General features: G+C 43.2%; 1 protein-coding gene and 1 long non-coding RNA gene across 2 annotated transcripts; one reads left to right on the top strand and one right to left on the bottom strand.

Moving 5' to 3' along the window:
* Positions 1–329: 329 nt before the first annotated feature.
* Positions 330–4,632, bottom strand: slitrk4 (SLIT and NTRK-like family, member 4). Its single transcript, XM_026185951.2, has 2 exons — positions 3,917–4,632; positions 330–3,143 (listed from the first exon to the last, which is right to left on the bottom strand). The coding sequence occupies exon 2, from the start codon at positions 3,099–3,101 to the stop codon at positions 564–566; it is 2,538 nt and encodes an 845-aa protein (XP_026041736.1). The 5' UTR covers positions 3,102–3,143; positions 3,917–4,632; the 3' UTR covers positions 330–563.
* An 821-nt stretch (positions 4,633–5,453) lies between these two features.
* LOC145430538 (uncharacterized) lies at positions 5,454–10,388 on the top strand. Its single transcript, XR_013911120.1, has 3 exons — positions 5,454–6,074; positions 6,253–6,434; positions 7,739–10,388. It is a non-coding gene; the product is annotated as an uncharacterized LOC145430538 (long non-coding RNA).
* The last annotated feature ends 6,442 nt before the right edge of the window (positions 10,389–16,830 follow it).

The following is a 16,830-nucleotide window of genomic DNA, read 5'->3' as shown; positions in this document are numbered from 1 at the left end:
AAATACAGTAAAAGAAAAAGAACAACAACAAGAACAACAAAAAAATACGAAGAAGATAAGTACCCATTTCAGTAGCAGCAAAAGATACTATGTCTGGTTGCTTTTTTAAGGGTGTCCTATGGTAAGTTTGCAGGATTCGTACGTGTGAGTGGCTGATAATCCAGAAGGTCTTTTACTGTGAAATACATCCACGCTTATTCTACTAATAGCCTTGTAGTGTGGAGCCATTTTGTCCATCTCTGCAGTGGTCATTAAGGATTTCCAGAAGGCACTTTTTTTGCTTTGTGTGTGTGTGTGTCTGTGTGTGTGTGTGCGTGTATGTGTGTAGGTGTATGTGTATGTGTGTGTGTGTGTGTGTGTGTGTGTGTGTGTGTGTGTGTGTGTGGCTGCAGAGAGGGAAATGAAGGCAGAGGGTGAGAGATCTGAAGGTTTGAATGACGTGTGTGTGTCTCGAGAGGACAAAGAGCCAGAGAAATGTGTTCGGCTGTCTGTCTGCCTGCATGTTGCTGACTTCATACTGTAGAAGTGTGTGTAATCAATGCACAGATCAAACACAACAGTCCCTACATTTTACTCAGTGCAGTCTGCTCCTCGAGCACCTGCAGGTAATCAGGTGTTCCTTGGAGCTTGGCTTTCAGCTCGTAATACTCACTTTTCCTCTGCTCCACTACGATCTTACTGTGGTTCCCGCCTATCAGCGACGACTTCTTCATCTTTTTATCCAGCGTTTTCTCTGGGTAGCGGATTTCATATCCGCCCATCCCTATACTGTTGAAATCTCTTTTGCTGTCCAGGAAGTTGTGGATGAACATGCTTGGCTCTCGGTTGGGGAGAAACTCCTCGAGTTCGTCAATGGTGCTGAGGCGTTTGTTGCGCTCCAGAGTGGAAAGCATGTCTTTCTCCTTGTCTGCGCTGTTCCGCAGGATGATCTTCTGCCTCTGCGAGTCTGCAAATTTGAAGCCGGCATCCAAGTCTGAGGAGCGACCGATCCCACAGGTGTGGCTCTTGCCGATGTGCTCGATAGTCTGAGGGATGAAGGTCTCGCCTCCCAAGTCATCGCCGGGGATAGAACCTTTTTTGCCGGATTTGTGGCTGTGGCGGCGAAGCTGCAAAGACATTGAGCCGCACTCCTGGTTCCCCAGCCCCTCCTGCCTGCCCACCGGTTTTTTATTCCGCCTCAGGACAAAGACTAAAAGGCAAAAGGCCACAAACACAGTCAGGATCAGCACTACGAGGATGCTAAGGATCATAATTGAAAGAGGCACGGGCCCTCCCGGTGGTGCTTTGCCAACTCCAGCAGGCGACACTGATGTCAAAACAGGGGTGGCGCCAGTCTGAATAAAGGGCGGCCTCGCCATCCGAGGACACAGGATCTCATTTTTTAAGAGGCGCAGTTCAATGTTGGCGAACTGCACAGGGGAGGCACATTTCACCTCTTTGGCAGCCACTCCATCACTCAGCTTCTGCAGCCAGAGTTTGAGGGCAACCAGATCGCACGAGCACTCCCACGGGTTCCCTTCCAGGTCTATTTGGGTCAGTGACCTCAGCTGGTCCAAGACACCGCTCACTGGCAGGGTCATGAAGTGGTTGTTTTTCAGATTGAGTCTGGCTAATGGGATCCCCGCAAACACATAAGCAGGAAGACTCCGCAGAACGTTGTTGTTGAGATACAGGAGTTGAAGGTTTGGCATGGAATCAAACGTACCTGCTAAGATTTCCTTTATGGCATTGTATTCCAAATATAAGTACTGCAGGTTTGTGAGGCCCAAAAACATCTCTGGGTGCAACTGTTCAAGCATGTTTCCGTTTAAGTACAGTCTCCTCAGGTTAGTGAGGTTAGCAAACACACCTTTCTGGACTGTGACAATCTGATTGCTGCCAAGATGCAGCAGATCTAAGCCCTCAAAACCTTGGAAATCACTCGGATTGATGTCACGGATGTAATTCCCACTCAGGTGAAGCTTCTTGGCATTTGGGGGTTTGGGAACGAGATCAGCTAGATTTTTAATATTCCTCTCCTGACAGCTGACGCTAATGCCAAAGTCAGAAGGGTGGGCTTTGCAGCTGCAGGGCTGTGGACACAACTGAAAGGAAACAATCTGGTTATTCCTTCCAGCCACAATCCCATTGCCATAAAACTTTGATGAGTCTGTGGTTTTTGGCGTTTTCGTGGCTATGGGAGCCACAGTACTTGGGGGCGTTTTGGAGGGCTGTGCAGGTGGCATCCTAACATCAAATTCACTTCCTGTTCCCATGGGACAAAGCTCCTGTTTGTTGGTTTCTTTCAGGAGCCTCCCGTACAAGTCACTTGGCGTTTCACATATGGCCTCGCCAATAAAAATATTATAGGGCATGTTTTCAAGCCACGCTTTGAGAGGTGCTAGGTCACAGGTACAGTTCCAGGGGTTGTCGTCCAGCTGCAGCTCTACAATGCGTCCAATGTGCTCCAGAACACCCAAATAGGGAAGTTTCTGGATCCTGTTGCCCCTTATATCCAGATGTGTGAGTGAGGCAAAGCGAAATATGTTGTCGGGGAGTGCCTGTATGAGGTTGTCATTCAGGATCAGCACTTTGAGTTTGTGCAGTTTGTTAAAGGCTCCCTTCTCAATGTATTGTATTAAGTTGTAGTCAGCCTGAAGGTATTCCAAGTTTTCTATGCCTAAGAAAGTGTCCGCACGCAGCACCTTTAACTCGTTGCTGTTCAGATGCAGCTGTTTCAACGCACTCATCCCCATGAAGGCCCCACCTTCAATGTTCTGCAGTTTATTGTTCCCCAGGTGCAGCGAGACAGCGTGGGTGAAGTTGAGGAAAGAGTTTGGGTAGAGTATGATCAGAAAGTTGTTCTGGAAGTTAAGGTGGTAGAGGGACGAGGCCGGAGGGATGAGCTGTGTGGGTCGATAGACGGTGATCTCCTCGCAGTTGACGTACAGCACGTTTTCCACCGACATGCAGGAGCAGGCGACGCAGGTCTCGGCCAGCAAGTCCGGGGCGGACGGGTCTGCCATCGGGGGTCCGTTCGACATTGAGGGGGAGGAGAGGGAGGAGGCGAGAGAGCCGGAGATAGAAGAAGAAAAGGCTGCCAGCAGGAGTACGAGCAGCATTTCGCCGGTTAGAAATCCTCCCCCAGAAAACCATTTAGTAACCTTTGGAAAGAAAAAGAAAAGAGAGACAGGCGCATGCACAAACATCCACACACGCAGGCGTACATACATGCACACAAAACCAGATATGCACACGCACACACACACACACACACACACACACGCACACACACACACACACACCATCAAAATTCATATTTGAGATTGACTGCATTGCAATTTTAATATTTAACTCGATTTATATTTAAAGTACAAAAAAGAAAACATTACTCTCACTGTATGAAATAAATTCTAGCCACGATGCTAATAATGCACATTTGCAATGATCCCACTATTTCATCAGAATCTATGAACTGCGTATCTCTGTTACTGACACACAGTCATGCCTCCAAATCCTGGATAGCCTGAAATGTTGGATGGAGGTTATTCAGTACTGCAGGAAAAAGTAGCACATGCTCTGGACTTACCCAAACCCCTGAAATACTGCACGTCTATGCATCTTATTCTGACACCCAAAGCAAGACGCAGACATCAGCACAACTCTGTTTTGTGCCTCTCAGATTCAACATAATCAAAGTCAAATGGCTGCAGTTCCCTTTTCTAGGGGAGGTCTAATTTGGAGCCAGCACCTCCAATACCAGCGAATAGCACACAGCAAAGAGAAGAAAAAGAATTGGGACTGTGCCCATTACTGACACACTGAGAGGGGTTTAAGCTGCACCCATTTATAGCAGCTGTGACACAAGAAGAAATTCCACATGACAAAATCTGAGAGATCTTTTTTATGGGACTGAATTTAAATAAATTGGACTTACCCAAAGCTGTGGTGGTGATGAATGCGGCTCCCTCTGGAGACACGGGGCAGCATTGGTGAGACATGGATGGAGCCGTGCAAACAGTCTGCCCAGCAGAAGCCGACAGTTATAGGGGCGCAACAAGGTCTCCCCCCAGTCCTCTATAGCCCCATGTAGGGAGCCGAGCAAACCGGAGAGGTGGAGGTGCGAGGCGGAGATGGAGAAACAGAGGAGGGAGAGGAGGAGAGGCGAAGAAGGAGGGAGGTCCGATTTCACCCGATGCGCCTCTTACTGACGGGCTCCTCTTGCTTGGAAAAATCTCCCCGCTGCTCGTTCGGTCCCCAAAGTGGCCGTACTACCTCCATGGGAAAACGTTCATTTGGGTGCAGGGGAGATAGAGAGGGAGTGGGGGAAAGGTAGAAGAAGGTAGAAAGAGGGGAAATAGAAAGAGGGGGTGGGGGGTGGGGGGAGGCAGATAGCTTTCAGAGATCTTCACGGCGCGTCCGGCGACTCCAAGGCGTGAAAAGGGGCGCAAGGCGGACACCAGTACGGTGGAATAAGTCCATCATTCTTGGAGTTTTTATTTAAAGGCGGGGAACTGATCGAGAGAAAGAGGAGTAGCAATGAGTAGAAAATGGGGAGGGAGAGGGGATGATGATGATGATGGCCAGCACTGTGCGTCTGGCTACAGCTCGGCTGAGCAACCCTCCGAAGGGCCAATGAATAAATACTGGTTCGTTTCCAGCGAAGTTGCGCACGGGGATAAAGCTCCAGAGGGCAGAAGCGGCCAAAATGCCCCCATCAGGTTGCTTTTGTCACGAGGTTATTCTCCATCCGTGCAGCGCTAATCCCTCCACCCCCCAAAAAACTGTTGGTGGTTCTCTTCACTTTGTTTGCAGTCGAATGGAGAAGAGATTATTTCAGTCTCATCCAAGTGGGAGGGAATCAGTTCTTATGCTTTTTTGTTTGTTTCTTTCCCCCTGTAATAAAGAAGAAGAATATTGAAGCTCCTTTCCGAGAACAAAAGGAGGAAGAAAGAAAAACGGAGAGAAACCAGAGAGACGAGTGAGGACAAGAGAAACCGGTGCGTAAAAATGAATAATGCAGTTATTCAGCCTTTAGTCCGCTGTGGTGCAAGTGAGGCGCTCGAAAGTCCGCACATTCGCTCTTTCATAGGTCCAAAGAAGGGAAGGGAGAAAAAAAGAATCAAAATGGACTTGATAATTTTTTAAGTAATCCTCTCTTTGGGAAAAACACAAAAAATATCCAGGTGGAATAAATGGCAGAGGAGGGGGGAGGGGTGTCACACCGGAGAAAAGCAAGCTTGTGTTTCTCTCCCTCCTGTAAAGACAGAACAGTATCCGTGTCAGGCGCATAAGTATGCTGGCTCCTTCTGCAGCCGCATTCACGGAGCTTCCCACACGACTAAAAAGAGGAGAATGCAGAGATGGAGAGGGAGGGAGGAGGGAGAGAGAGAGAGAGGGAGGGAGGGAGGGAGGGAGGAGGAGGAGGAGGGGGGCTCGCTCACATAGACCGAAAAGAGAAAAAAGATACTCCAGACCTTGAACCAGATCCATTAGGGTGAGCGAACACTGCAACAGCTGCATTTGCTCAATATTTACGAGCAGATTCAGATTTTTTGTTTTATTATTTTTCTATTCTTAAATGTAATAAAAGGAGGCTTCACCTGTTTTTATTTCCTACCCTGTGTGAGCTCGTGGGGTGGGGGGGGAGGGGGGGTCAAGATCAAAGCGCTGATGGAGACGGAGGAAGGGAGTGTGCGCGCATGCGGGTGGACTTGGCGCCGTTAAGAAAATAAAAGCAGCACTGCGAAAGAGTCACAGCGGGCCGGACCTGCGCAACACGGACGAGCGCGTCCCCGAGGTCCGTGTGGAGAGAGAGAGAGAGAGAGAGAGAGGGGGATGTGTGTGTGCTTAAAACCCGGCACGGGAGCGCGCCTGTGAGCAGCATTTTAAACAGGAGGGAGAGAAAGCGAGCGAGAGAGGGAGATGGGGTTATTATTCAGGAGCGCTGCAGTCAGGCGGGCTGGAAGAGAGACAAAAACGGAGATGGTGATGGAGAATCAGTCAGTCAGGAGCTCAAGTTTATTGTGCATGTTTGTGGGAGAACATGGAAGAAGGAGCTCGATGAAGCAGATTAGAGGAGGACACAAGAGGAGGTAAGTTAGCCCCCTCCTTATACAGATACATTTTTATACATTCTTGCTATTATTCTTCTTCTATCTATCTTATCATGAGTCCTGGCTCCTCAGCTGACACTGGAGGGGGAGTCCAACCTGAAACCTGACAGCGTTTGGGCTCACCGGAAGCCTCACCTCTGGTTTCCTCTTGCAACAGGTGGCGAGGCCAGGTGACGCACAAATAAAAGCAGGCCGAAGAAAGGGAAGCCGGGAAGTCTGGATGTGAGCCCGTCTGCACGGCAGCAGAGGCTAACAACAGTTTACATTTAAGGTTGATGATGATGAAGCAGTAAATTCAACATGCAGTCATTATACTATCACATCCATGCACACAGGCAGGTACAGAGATTTCCTTCCTGTCTGACTGTACAGCACCATAACACTGAACAACTCTAGTATTATTTTGTTGCTTTGTTTGTGTCATTTTGCACTGAAGTGCATTTTATAATGTCACAACAGCAATGGCTGGAAATGCCCAGCTCTTACATTCATCCTCTCCACACTGACTGGGTGGATGAGCCTGCGTGCATTTGGGATAATTAATAATCGCTACAGCAAAGCCAAGAACAAAATCATTGCATCATATTTCAAACACCAAAGAGATGCTGGGTCACTGTGTCAGGCTTTGTCAAAGAAGAATTAGAAAAAATTAAAATATTATATAGATAATATATAATAATATAATAAGCCAGTAATCACATATCCCAGTAGATTTGGGTTAAAGATTCTGAGAACACAGGCCTCAGCAGGTTATATACTAACCCCCACTGTATATGTATGAGATTTTTTTTGATTAAATATAAAGATCATTTTTTGTTCGACCTGTATGTCAACTTCTTAACATCGACCAGGTCTAAGACGACCGGTGTAGGGTCAGGCTTTCATCCTAAACATGTCAAGTAAGCATATTTTCAGAAATTAGAAGCTGTTATCTTTTTACATAAAGTTTCCCCCGTGTATTTCTGCATTGCAGTTTCCTTAAAATAGCATGGTTGTTGTCCAGACTCTAACCCTGACACGTTGCAAGGTAAAAGGCGATCTAATTTTGTAATCCATATTTTTCTTAAGCATTTTAAAAAATACTGCATCCATTTCATGCTTGACAGAGATATGATGATGAACAACACTTACTGGTAAAGAGATTAGGCAAAGTGAGGTAACTGTAATGGCTGAGCCGTCTCAGTCCTTTGATAGATCAAACGGAAGTCATCATTTCTCATTTTTATACGGAGCAAACACAAAACAAACAAACAACATAAACCACAATAATCTATATAAGATGGAGTTTTTACAAGCATCCCCAAAAGGCAAATTAAGCACCCCTCATCAGTGTGTGCGCATTACTCTGTGTGTATGAGTGTGCTGATATTTGACAGTGTTGGACATGTTCCTACACTGGCTGTGAGTGGCCTGAGGGAAGCAGGCCTACTAGAAAATGAGCCAGACAGTTGGCAAACCCCCTGCTTCCGTCTCAGCTGTCGGTTGGTAGTCTGGCCATGTGGGCCGAAACGCTGCTTCCTGTGTCCAAACACCAGAGAAGCCCTGACTCCGCTGTGCTCTAATCCCATTTCAGGAATTAACATAAAGCGTCCTAATATGTCTTTTAAAGGATTCACATGTGCTATTGTTTTTGTCTCTCACAGCCACTGCTGCTGCTGCTTTCCTCTGCTGCAGGTCTTATTTTTTTTTACTTTTTGATGTGTCGCCCTCATCTGGACGTAAAGGTAACTGCACCCCAGTCATGAAGCAGTCCAGTAATGCTGCTCAGGTAAGGCCTGCTCACTTTCCCTTATTGAAATAATGAGCATTAATGATGGCACACGCTCTGATTAGTGTGCCATAAAATTCATTTTGATGCAGATCTAATATGAGAAAAAAGTACATTTCCTCTCTTTTGTCTCATACTAGACTCATGAGAGTTTCACAGCATTTCATTTATATTTATATAGTGCAAATTCATAATTCACAGTCACCTCAAGGTGCTTTGTATTGTAAAGGTCTACAATAGAAAAAGCAAACAAACCCCAACAATCACATGACCCCTATACGAGCAAGCGCTTGGCAACAGTGGGAAGGAAAAACTCCCTTTTAACAGGAGGACAGAACCAGGCTCACAGAGGGAGGGGCCATCCTCCACAACCCACTGGGGCTAAAGGAGGGAGAGACAAACTGTAGGAGAGAGAGAGAGTTTGACATTTGCTAATGATTAAATACAGTAGTGGTGTATAAACACACAGAGTGAAAAGAGATGGATGAAGAAGAAACATTATCGCATGTTCTAGTCTCATTGTACCAAAACTAAAGCAGGATTCAGGGTCATCTGATCCAGCCTTGAATATACGTTTTATCAAAAAGAAAACTTTTACATCTAATCTTAAAAGTAGAGAACGTGTCTGCAGTCCTGCATATTTCTTTAATGTGTGCTTTGAAGGACATATCTTGATCAAAAATGCTCCAAGAGTCCTCACAGTGTTACTGAAGACCAAACCAACACTGTCTAAAGAATCTTGTTAGACATCATGTGTCAAAGATTATTTTAGGACCAAACACAGTAATACTGTGACAGGTCATCCAGGCCTTTATGTGTTCACAACATGACTCTATCATCTGTCTTCGTGGATAAATAAAGCTGTAATATCTACACGGCAATGCACACGTATGCAGTGTTTTCTAATAACATTGCCTAAAGGAAGGTTTACTTTAAAAAGTTCTGGTCCCATCACAGAACCAACTCAGGGACTAATGTTTGTGTTTCGAGAGCACTCCCTGTTTACGAGCACAAATTGGACTCTGGCAGACAAATATGACTCCAACATGGTTACTTTAACACCCACAGTATGTTCTGACCTCTGTAGTAAAGTATAGTGGTTAGCAGGTGTAACAGTCCACTGTCAGAGGCCAGAAGAGCATCATCCAGAAGTGCTGCCTCTGTACTAAGATAAGCCTTTATTAGTCCCACACGTGGGAAATTGTTTGCAGAAAGTACAACTGTACTATGGAATGCAGTGAGTACTATCAAAGTACTATCAAAGTACTATGATGTACTCTATGTCTTGACAGATACACTTTACAAAATCGTTTCTCATCAAATGATCAGTAAACTGTTTGACAGCTATTCTTTCATGAACTTTTGATAATCAGGCAGGTTAATAGTTGGTCTGTGATTAGTTGATAAAGCTTGATCAGGATGATATTCAGCGATTGCACTGTTAGGACAGTTTTTATTCTACAGTATGTGAATTTTCAGCATTGGTAGACCACGTGTTTCCTCTGCTGTGTTGTGTACTTTCTCATTTTTAAATCTTACCACTGTGCATTACTTTCTTTTTCTTTTGCTAATAATACAGAATGTAGAGCATCTGAAGAGTTTTTCCTTTGATATACAACATCAGTAAGATATATAAAAAGATATTCAGTGTAACTGGAAACATGTGGTACCAAACCAGTAGAAGATACAAAGTTCACTGGATTACACAGGAACCCTTTTTTTACTTTGGTGATCCACCAAAAATTCATTTTCACACACAAAAATAAAAGTTTTCGGTGAGTTGCAGTTTTTTCTGATTATTTGTAGTGTTTTGGGTGTTCATAAGCTGTTCTATGGTCTTCAGCAATGAGAAAAATGTCAGAAACTGGTGAAAAGGAACAAAAGCAGGTGAGAAGTAAAGCATCAGCACATTAGAAATAAAGGTCTGCATTTGATTTATTTTTGTAAGTAATATCGCAAAACTATGTTTAAAATGAGATTAAATTACTGAAAAAAGGCCTTTATGCAGAACAGACCATATATGGTAAATGGCCTGCATTTGTATAGCGCTTTACTCAGTCCCTAAGGACCCCAAAGCGCTTTACACTACATTCAGTCATCCACCCATTCACACACTGGTGACGGCAAGCTACATTGTAGCCACAGCTGCCCTGGGGCGCACTGACAGAGGCGAAGCTGCCGGACACTGGCGCTACCGACCACCACCAGTAGGCAAACACAGGGTTTGTATCTTGCCAAAGGATATTTGGCATACGCTAGGAGGCAGCCTGGGATCGAACCACCGATCTTCTGGTTAGTGGCTGACCTGCTCTGCCACCTGAGCTACAGCCACCCTACCCATATATAATTACATATTTTGTTACAATTAAAATGACATATAATTAGTGATGCATTAACATGAACATCACTGTATCAGATACATGTTGTGATTTTTATGCATGTGCATTCTTATCCATATCCTTAATTTAGACTATATTAAACTAAAGCAATGAAATGATTGTAAAATAAACAAGTCTTTGAATGTTTCCATCTGTAACGTGTTTTTATCTATTACATATCTTGTTTTTTGGGTCATCGCCTGATCCTTACTCATTTTTACAGATGTATGTTTAAAAGAAAAAAACATGAAATGTTTTACTTGTTAACAAATGAAAAGAGCCTCAACCATTCCTTCAAATATGGAAATCTTAACAAAACAATAATAAAAACATTAGTAATAAAAGCTTTCATTTTTTTGCAGCTATTATTCTTTTGGGTTTCTTCATATATATTTTATTTCATTTTAATAGTGCAAATAGCATAACTATGGAATTTCAGACATTTCAGGCTTTAGTGCCGTGATTTCCCAACGGAAACGTGTACGTCAGGAGAAATAGTAACAAAGGGATAAAACAATATAAACGGCAGAAAACGAGTTTACACATGAGGAAAAGCTAAAAATCTGCAGGTTGTTTTTTAAAACATATTATTAATAATATTTAAAAATGATTAAGATCACTAACCAGAACACTTATCTGATGAGTTTTTCCAGCTGCATGATGGACATGTCAGGCATTTGTTTCCTGACATATCACAACCACTTAGTGCTGCTGGATTTCTTTCCAGAGCGTTCAGCACATGCTGCGGAAAATGTAAATCAGTCTCTATTTGAAAAGCTGGAAAGTTAAAGAGCAGGATGGGGAGTCATGAGAATGGAGGGGCCTTTATACTCACTTCAAAATCAGCACTAATCACAGGAGCATGTTCACACTGATGCCTCAGTAGTCACCTCTGATTATTGGCCATTACTGAGCGCGGTTTGATCCGAGGCTAAACATGTCACAATGCTGCTACCCAAAGTTAAAATGCACCTTTGCTGATGTGTGGGGAGTGTGGGGTTGGTGGTGAAGGTGGTGAGGAACCAGACAGGGTGCCAGTGACCTGGTGGATGAAGATGGTAACATCCACCTCTTTTTTCTTTTTTACAGAAAGTTCTGAAAGCTTTTAAGATGAATCATTTGTACTCTGCAAGTTTCTGAAAAGATTCAGCATGTGGCAAAAACAGTGAAAGAAAAAACATCCTTTACTAAACATTCCTATTCCTAAACTGAGCTAAAGTCCTAAAGCATGAGTAAAAAAAACCAAAACACAATCTGTACTGTATATATAAAATATAATATTATAATAATAAATATCATAGAGGACAAACTGTATACAGCCACTGGGAATGCCCGGCTCGCCCAACTGAAGGCTTTATTTCGAGTTGCCAAAAATGAAAACCCAAAATAAAAACTCCTGCAGCTGGTGAGCTTATTTATAGATCCTGTTGTATCCATTACAGAGTTTAAGAAACAGGATTGTTTTTTTCTGTTTAGCTATGAAGGCAGATTTATAATTGGAATGGCAGGTAATGTCCTATTTTATCATTTCATCTAAAAACATTTCAGTAGCATCATAATAACAGTAGGATAACATGTTGATAATTAAATGAAAAAGTTATCTGGGTGATTTTAGGCTGAAGTTTATGTGACAGAAAAGAAAAACTGTTCTGGAGAAAAAAGATGTAAGCTGGAAATGTGACTGGATGAGGCGATACAGCCTTGTGTTTGTACAGCAGACTCCCATCAGCCAATAAATATGACATCATACAGTCCACGTACCAAAGATAGAGGTCATGACCTGCACTGGACATCACGTCTTGTACATCACATATGAACACAGATCTCCACCCAGTGACACCCTGTGATATATATCATCACAGCTCTTTTGGGCTACAAAATACCTCTTATAGCTCAGAGGTTTGGTTACATCTGTTATGAGGTTTGAAGCGAGGCCAGAGAGGTGGGTAAGAAGGGTTACAGCAGATTTAAGCCCACGAGTCGCTCCATCACGACTGTCCTCCATTTCTCTTCCTGCCTGTCTAGTCTTTGGCTAAAGTAGCCCTGGTCAAAGCAGATAGAAGGCAAAGTCAAAGCATTCATAATTTAAGCCACGGGAACGTTGCTGCTTTTCTCATTTCTGTATACATGTGCTGTTGTCCTTGCATTGGTCAGTGACTCTGTTGACAGTGCTGCACAGTGTTGTTGCTATAATACCTCGAATACCAAATACTAGAATTTCTAATTCAATATTAACATTTGTTTTTCCATTGGATTGTTGACAATTTGTGTTGAACATCCTACAAACCTCGTGTGTATTTGCAACTCAAGTTGACTTTCTTCTGAAGCATGTGGCTTCTGTGCAAAATGAATATAGCTCGATCATATCTGGTGATTATTTTGTCCTTCAGAGCTGAAAGATCTACTTTGAAATATATTTGGACTCTAGTCCTTATAAACAACAAACTAGGAAGTGAAATGATGAAAAACAATATGCAATTCTATGCCACAGAATAAAGTTTATAGACTACATGATTCATACATTATAAATGAAAATCATTCAGACGCATTTTGAGAACTTTCAGATCACGATTGATTTAAAAAGCAGTTAGAAAGATTTTATCAGCAGCAGAGTGTCAAACAACAATAACTGACTATGTACATCTTTAGTGTTAATAGCCCTTCATTTAGCAACAAGCATCGTGACATGAAGTACACCACTGTTTGTGTCACAGAGAGCTTCACAGAGCAATGAGCTGCTGAAACTGTGCTCAGTAACAACCAACCAGCGTAAATGACTGAAAAGGAAAAAAAAATGACACTTTCTTTAGGCTATCATTTCAAGGTTCTGCACTCAGCATGTGAGCCAGTCGTGATTCAGTCCAAAGCTCATCTCCCGCATCCACAGAGACACAAAGAAACAGACAGAGGTTAATTGGGCTCAGATGCACCTCCGTGTCCCGATAGGCTCGGCCTGCTGCTCAGCTAACAATCAGTCCAGGCCCCAGTTTCCACATGAAGACACAGAAGCTTTGTTCACATGTGCACTGATACTGGGTCACAGTCTGGTTCATACATACCTACAGTTTTATTGGACTAGTCAGCAAATAGCCCTTCTGACTGGAGGGGGGTTCAGGTTTGTACCATCTGCATGTGGAGGATTTTAAAAATGCTAACATCTGTTACAAGATCGCAGGTTACTGATTAAACCTGTATTATTGTTTCTGCACTCTGTTTAAGATCAGTACCTCGAGCAAGTGATAGAAAACCAGTGCTACAGAGTCACAGTGTTACTGGTTTAAAAGGAGCGTTTTGATTTTGTCATAAATGATAAAAGTCTACTCTACTACTTTCTCCTTTTTTGCGAACTATTGCAATAAACATCTAACAGTGAAATAACACAGTTGGAGTCTCTCCTGAATCCAGCTTGCAACGGCAAAACTCTTCTTTCTATGCTTCATAACCACCTCACTGTTATTGACACATGCAATGGTTAATAATCTGAATTTTTGCATTGCTATGCGATGTATGTTGGTAAACAGGCAGACGCTGTAGGAATATGATGTAAACTGCAGGGAACATGAGATTATTATGTACTCGCTTGTTTAAACACACCACCCAGCAAGATGCTTACAGCCATGAGGCATCGTTAGGCATGATGAGTCATAGTGTCAGAAGCCTCGGTGGCTGTTCAAAATGATTATATTAAACAGCATCATATACCCGTAAGAAAACCTACGTTAAAACACACCTATTGACACATCCAATTTCATATTAACAAAGACGGATTCAGGAGTTAACAGATTTTGTCTTACTTGCTAGGTTAACAAAAAATTGGATTTAAAGGTCCACTTTGTAAATGTTGTCAGTGGACTGCAGCGCTTTTGATTTTAGTTCTCTTGTGGTGTCAATTAGTTGTAGATCTTCAAGACGTTCTTTGATCCAAAGCCCTGAAAGTCTTGACAGCTCCTTCCTCACCGTGAAAAACTTCCAAAACACTTTCAACCACATCCCAAAGCCTTCATCTGGAGTCGAGGATGACTCTAGTAACTCTTGTATGCAGAAATGAAACGCTCACTGTCTCTATTATATAAATGTTATAAAGCGTGGCCACTTCCATCCATCCACTTGTGCTTATCCAATTTTAGGGTCAGGGGAGGCTGAAGCCTATCCCAGCTGTCACAGCGCTCGAGGCAGGGTACACCCTGAACTGCATGTCTTTGGACTGCATCGGCAGAACCCACGACGTCCACACAGAAACACCTCAAACCTCCATGCTGTGAGGTAACAGTGCTGGCCACCACACCACTGTCTCCTGCCCACTTCAAGGCATGCTCAAATGTACACAACATGTCAGCTGTAAAGAAAACAGCCCATCAATCAGCACTGAAACGCACCTATTACAGACTTAAGCTGTGAATTAAGATTCAAAGCGAAGCGCAGCTTTCCATGTTACCTACACAAGCAGGCTGAGTGACAGTGTTCGACACTCGACTTCATAAATTGTTTTAAAATCTTTTTGTCTCTTCCCTCCCTGCGTTCCTGCCACTCTTCCCTCTTTGCTTCAGTGTCTTTTGATATGCTAAGGAGCACGCTATTTATAAATCATTGTGAGAGGAAACATAGTAGGTTAGGGGACAAATAACAAATGCTCCATGTCTGCTGAGAGGAGGAGAGGGATACAAAGAAAGAGGAGAGAGTTTGAGGAAGCAGAGAGGGGGAGCTCCCTGTGAGGCATGTCAGCCAGGTTGAATAGATGTACATATCATTATCTTTCCTGGGGACACAGCAGTAATGATATCAGGCAGAGTAAAGGTGGGAAGGAAAGAAAGCAGCCTTTGCATACTGACGCTGTGAGCCAATGAGCATGGCCAGTAAGTTTGATGGTGCTGCTGGATTTGGTGGTCAGAGTATAATTACAAAAAACAACAACAACAAACAAACAAACATATTTAAATTGTTACATTTCCTTTTTTTTATTTTGGGGGAAATGTTTAAATGTAGTTTCAAAGCTTTCCATTAGTTTTTATTTCTATGAAGCTATAAAAAAATACAAGCAAAAGAAATGTGGGACTAGTGGAAAGGCTGGAAAAACAAAACATGTGCTTCTGGTACACACAGCATCAGACAAAAACAAAATCATATCTTCCTACAAAAAGTTGCTGAAACTGGTTCAGCCTTTTCTGCAATGCTAAGTCTAATTAAGCTCCTTACGTACTTCTTACTGGTTTGGTGTTACGGACCACTAACAAGTATTCTGCCTAATAAAGCTGCACATTTATGGATCCGTCTGTTGAACCCAAATTTCATGTGTCTGGTGAAAAAACAACATGCACCGGCTACTCCGACATGCACTGTTAATGAGCGTTTAAGCTACTTTAAATGACATCATAGCGTCCAGTACAGGTCACACTGCTAATCTTCTGTTTAAGTTTAATTGGACCATTGCTCCATGAAATATCTCTGCAGTCACTGCAGTCAATATCTCTGCAGTCACTGCAGCATTTGGCACTATTATTGACACGCCGCCAGTTTATGATGATGCTTTAGCCTATACAGTTTCACACATTGCCCTTTAACTTCCACAGGGACTGAGGCGTGAATGGTGACGCTCTGTGTTTATAATAAATTCAGTATGGCATAAATGTTTATGTTGCTGATGCCCCAAATGCATAAATACTGTATCTGCATAAATTATTTCTTTGTAGCGTTTAGTGGCACCTGGCAAGATTCTATTCAATTCAATTCAATTTTATTTATATAGCGCCAAATCACAACAAAAGTTGCCTCAAGGTGCTTCATGATACAGAGAAAAACCCAACAATCATATGACCCCCTATGAGCAAGCACTTTGGCGACAGTGGGAAGGAAAAACTCCCTTTTAACAGGAAGAAACCTCCGGCAGAACCAGGCTCAGGGAGGGGCGGGCCCATCTGCTGCGACCGGTTGGGGTGAGAGAAGGAAGACAGGATAAAGACATGCTGTGGAAGAGAGACAGAGATTAATAACAGATATGATTCAATGCAGAGAGGTCTATTAACACATAGTGAGTGAGAAAGGTGACTGGAAAGGAAAAACTCAGTGCATCATGGGAATCCCCCGGCAGCCTACGTCTATTGCAGCATAACTAAGGGAGGATTCAGGGTCATCTGGTCCAGCCCTAACTATATGCTTTAGCAAAAAGGAAAGTTTGAAGCCTAATCTTGAAAGTAGAGATAGTGTCTGTCTCCCGAATCCAAACTGGAAGCTGGTTCCACAGAAGAGGGGCCTGAAAACTGAAGGCTCTCCCTCCCATTCTACTTTTAAATACTCTAGGAACAACAAGTAAGCCTGCAATGCAAGAGCGAAGTGCTCTAATAGGGTGATGTGGTGCTACAAGGTCATTAAGATAAGATGGGGCCTGATTATTTAAGACCTTGTATGTGAGGAGCAGGATTTTGAATTGAATTCTGGATTTAACAGAAAGCCAATGAAGGGAAGCCAAAACAGGAGAAATATGCTCTCTCTTTCTAGTCCCTGTCAGGACTCTTGCTGCAGCATTTTGGATTAGCTGAAGGCTTTTCAGTGAGTTTTTTGGACATCCTGATAATAATGAATTACAGTAGTCCAG

Source organism: Astatotilapia calliptera, chromosome 2, assembly GCF_964374335.1.
Source record: "Astatotilapia calliptera chromosome 2, fAstCal68.1, whole genome shotgun sequence".
Taxonomy (NCBI): Eukaryota; Metazoa; Chordata; class Actinopteri; order Cichliformes; family Cichlidae; genus Astatotilapia; species Astatotilapia calliptera.
This window is presented reverse-complemented; position numbering and strand designations above follow the sequence as displayed.

Coding starts and splice junctions, on each gene's coding strand:
- slitrk4 (XM_026185951.2), bottom strand. CDS start 3,101: ATGCTGCTCGTACTCCTGCTGGCAGCCTTTTCTTCTTCTATCTCCGGC.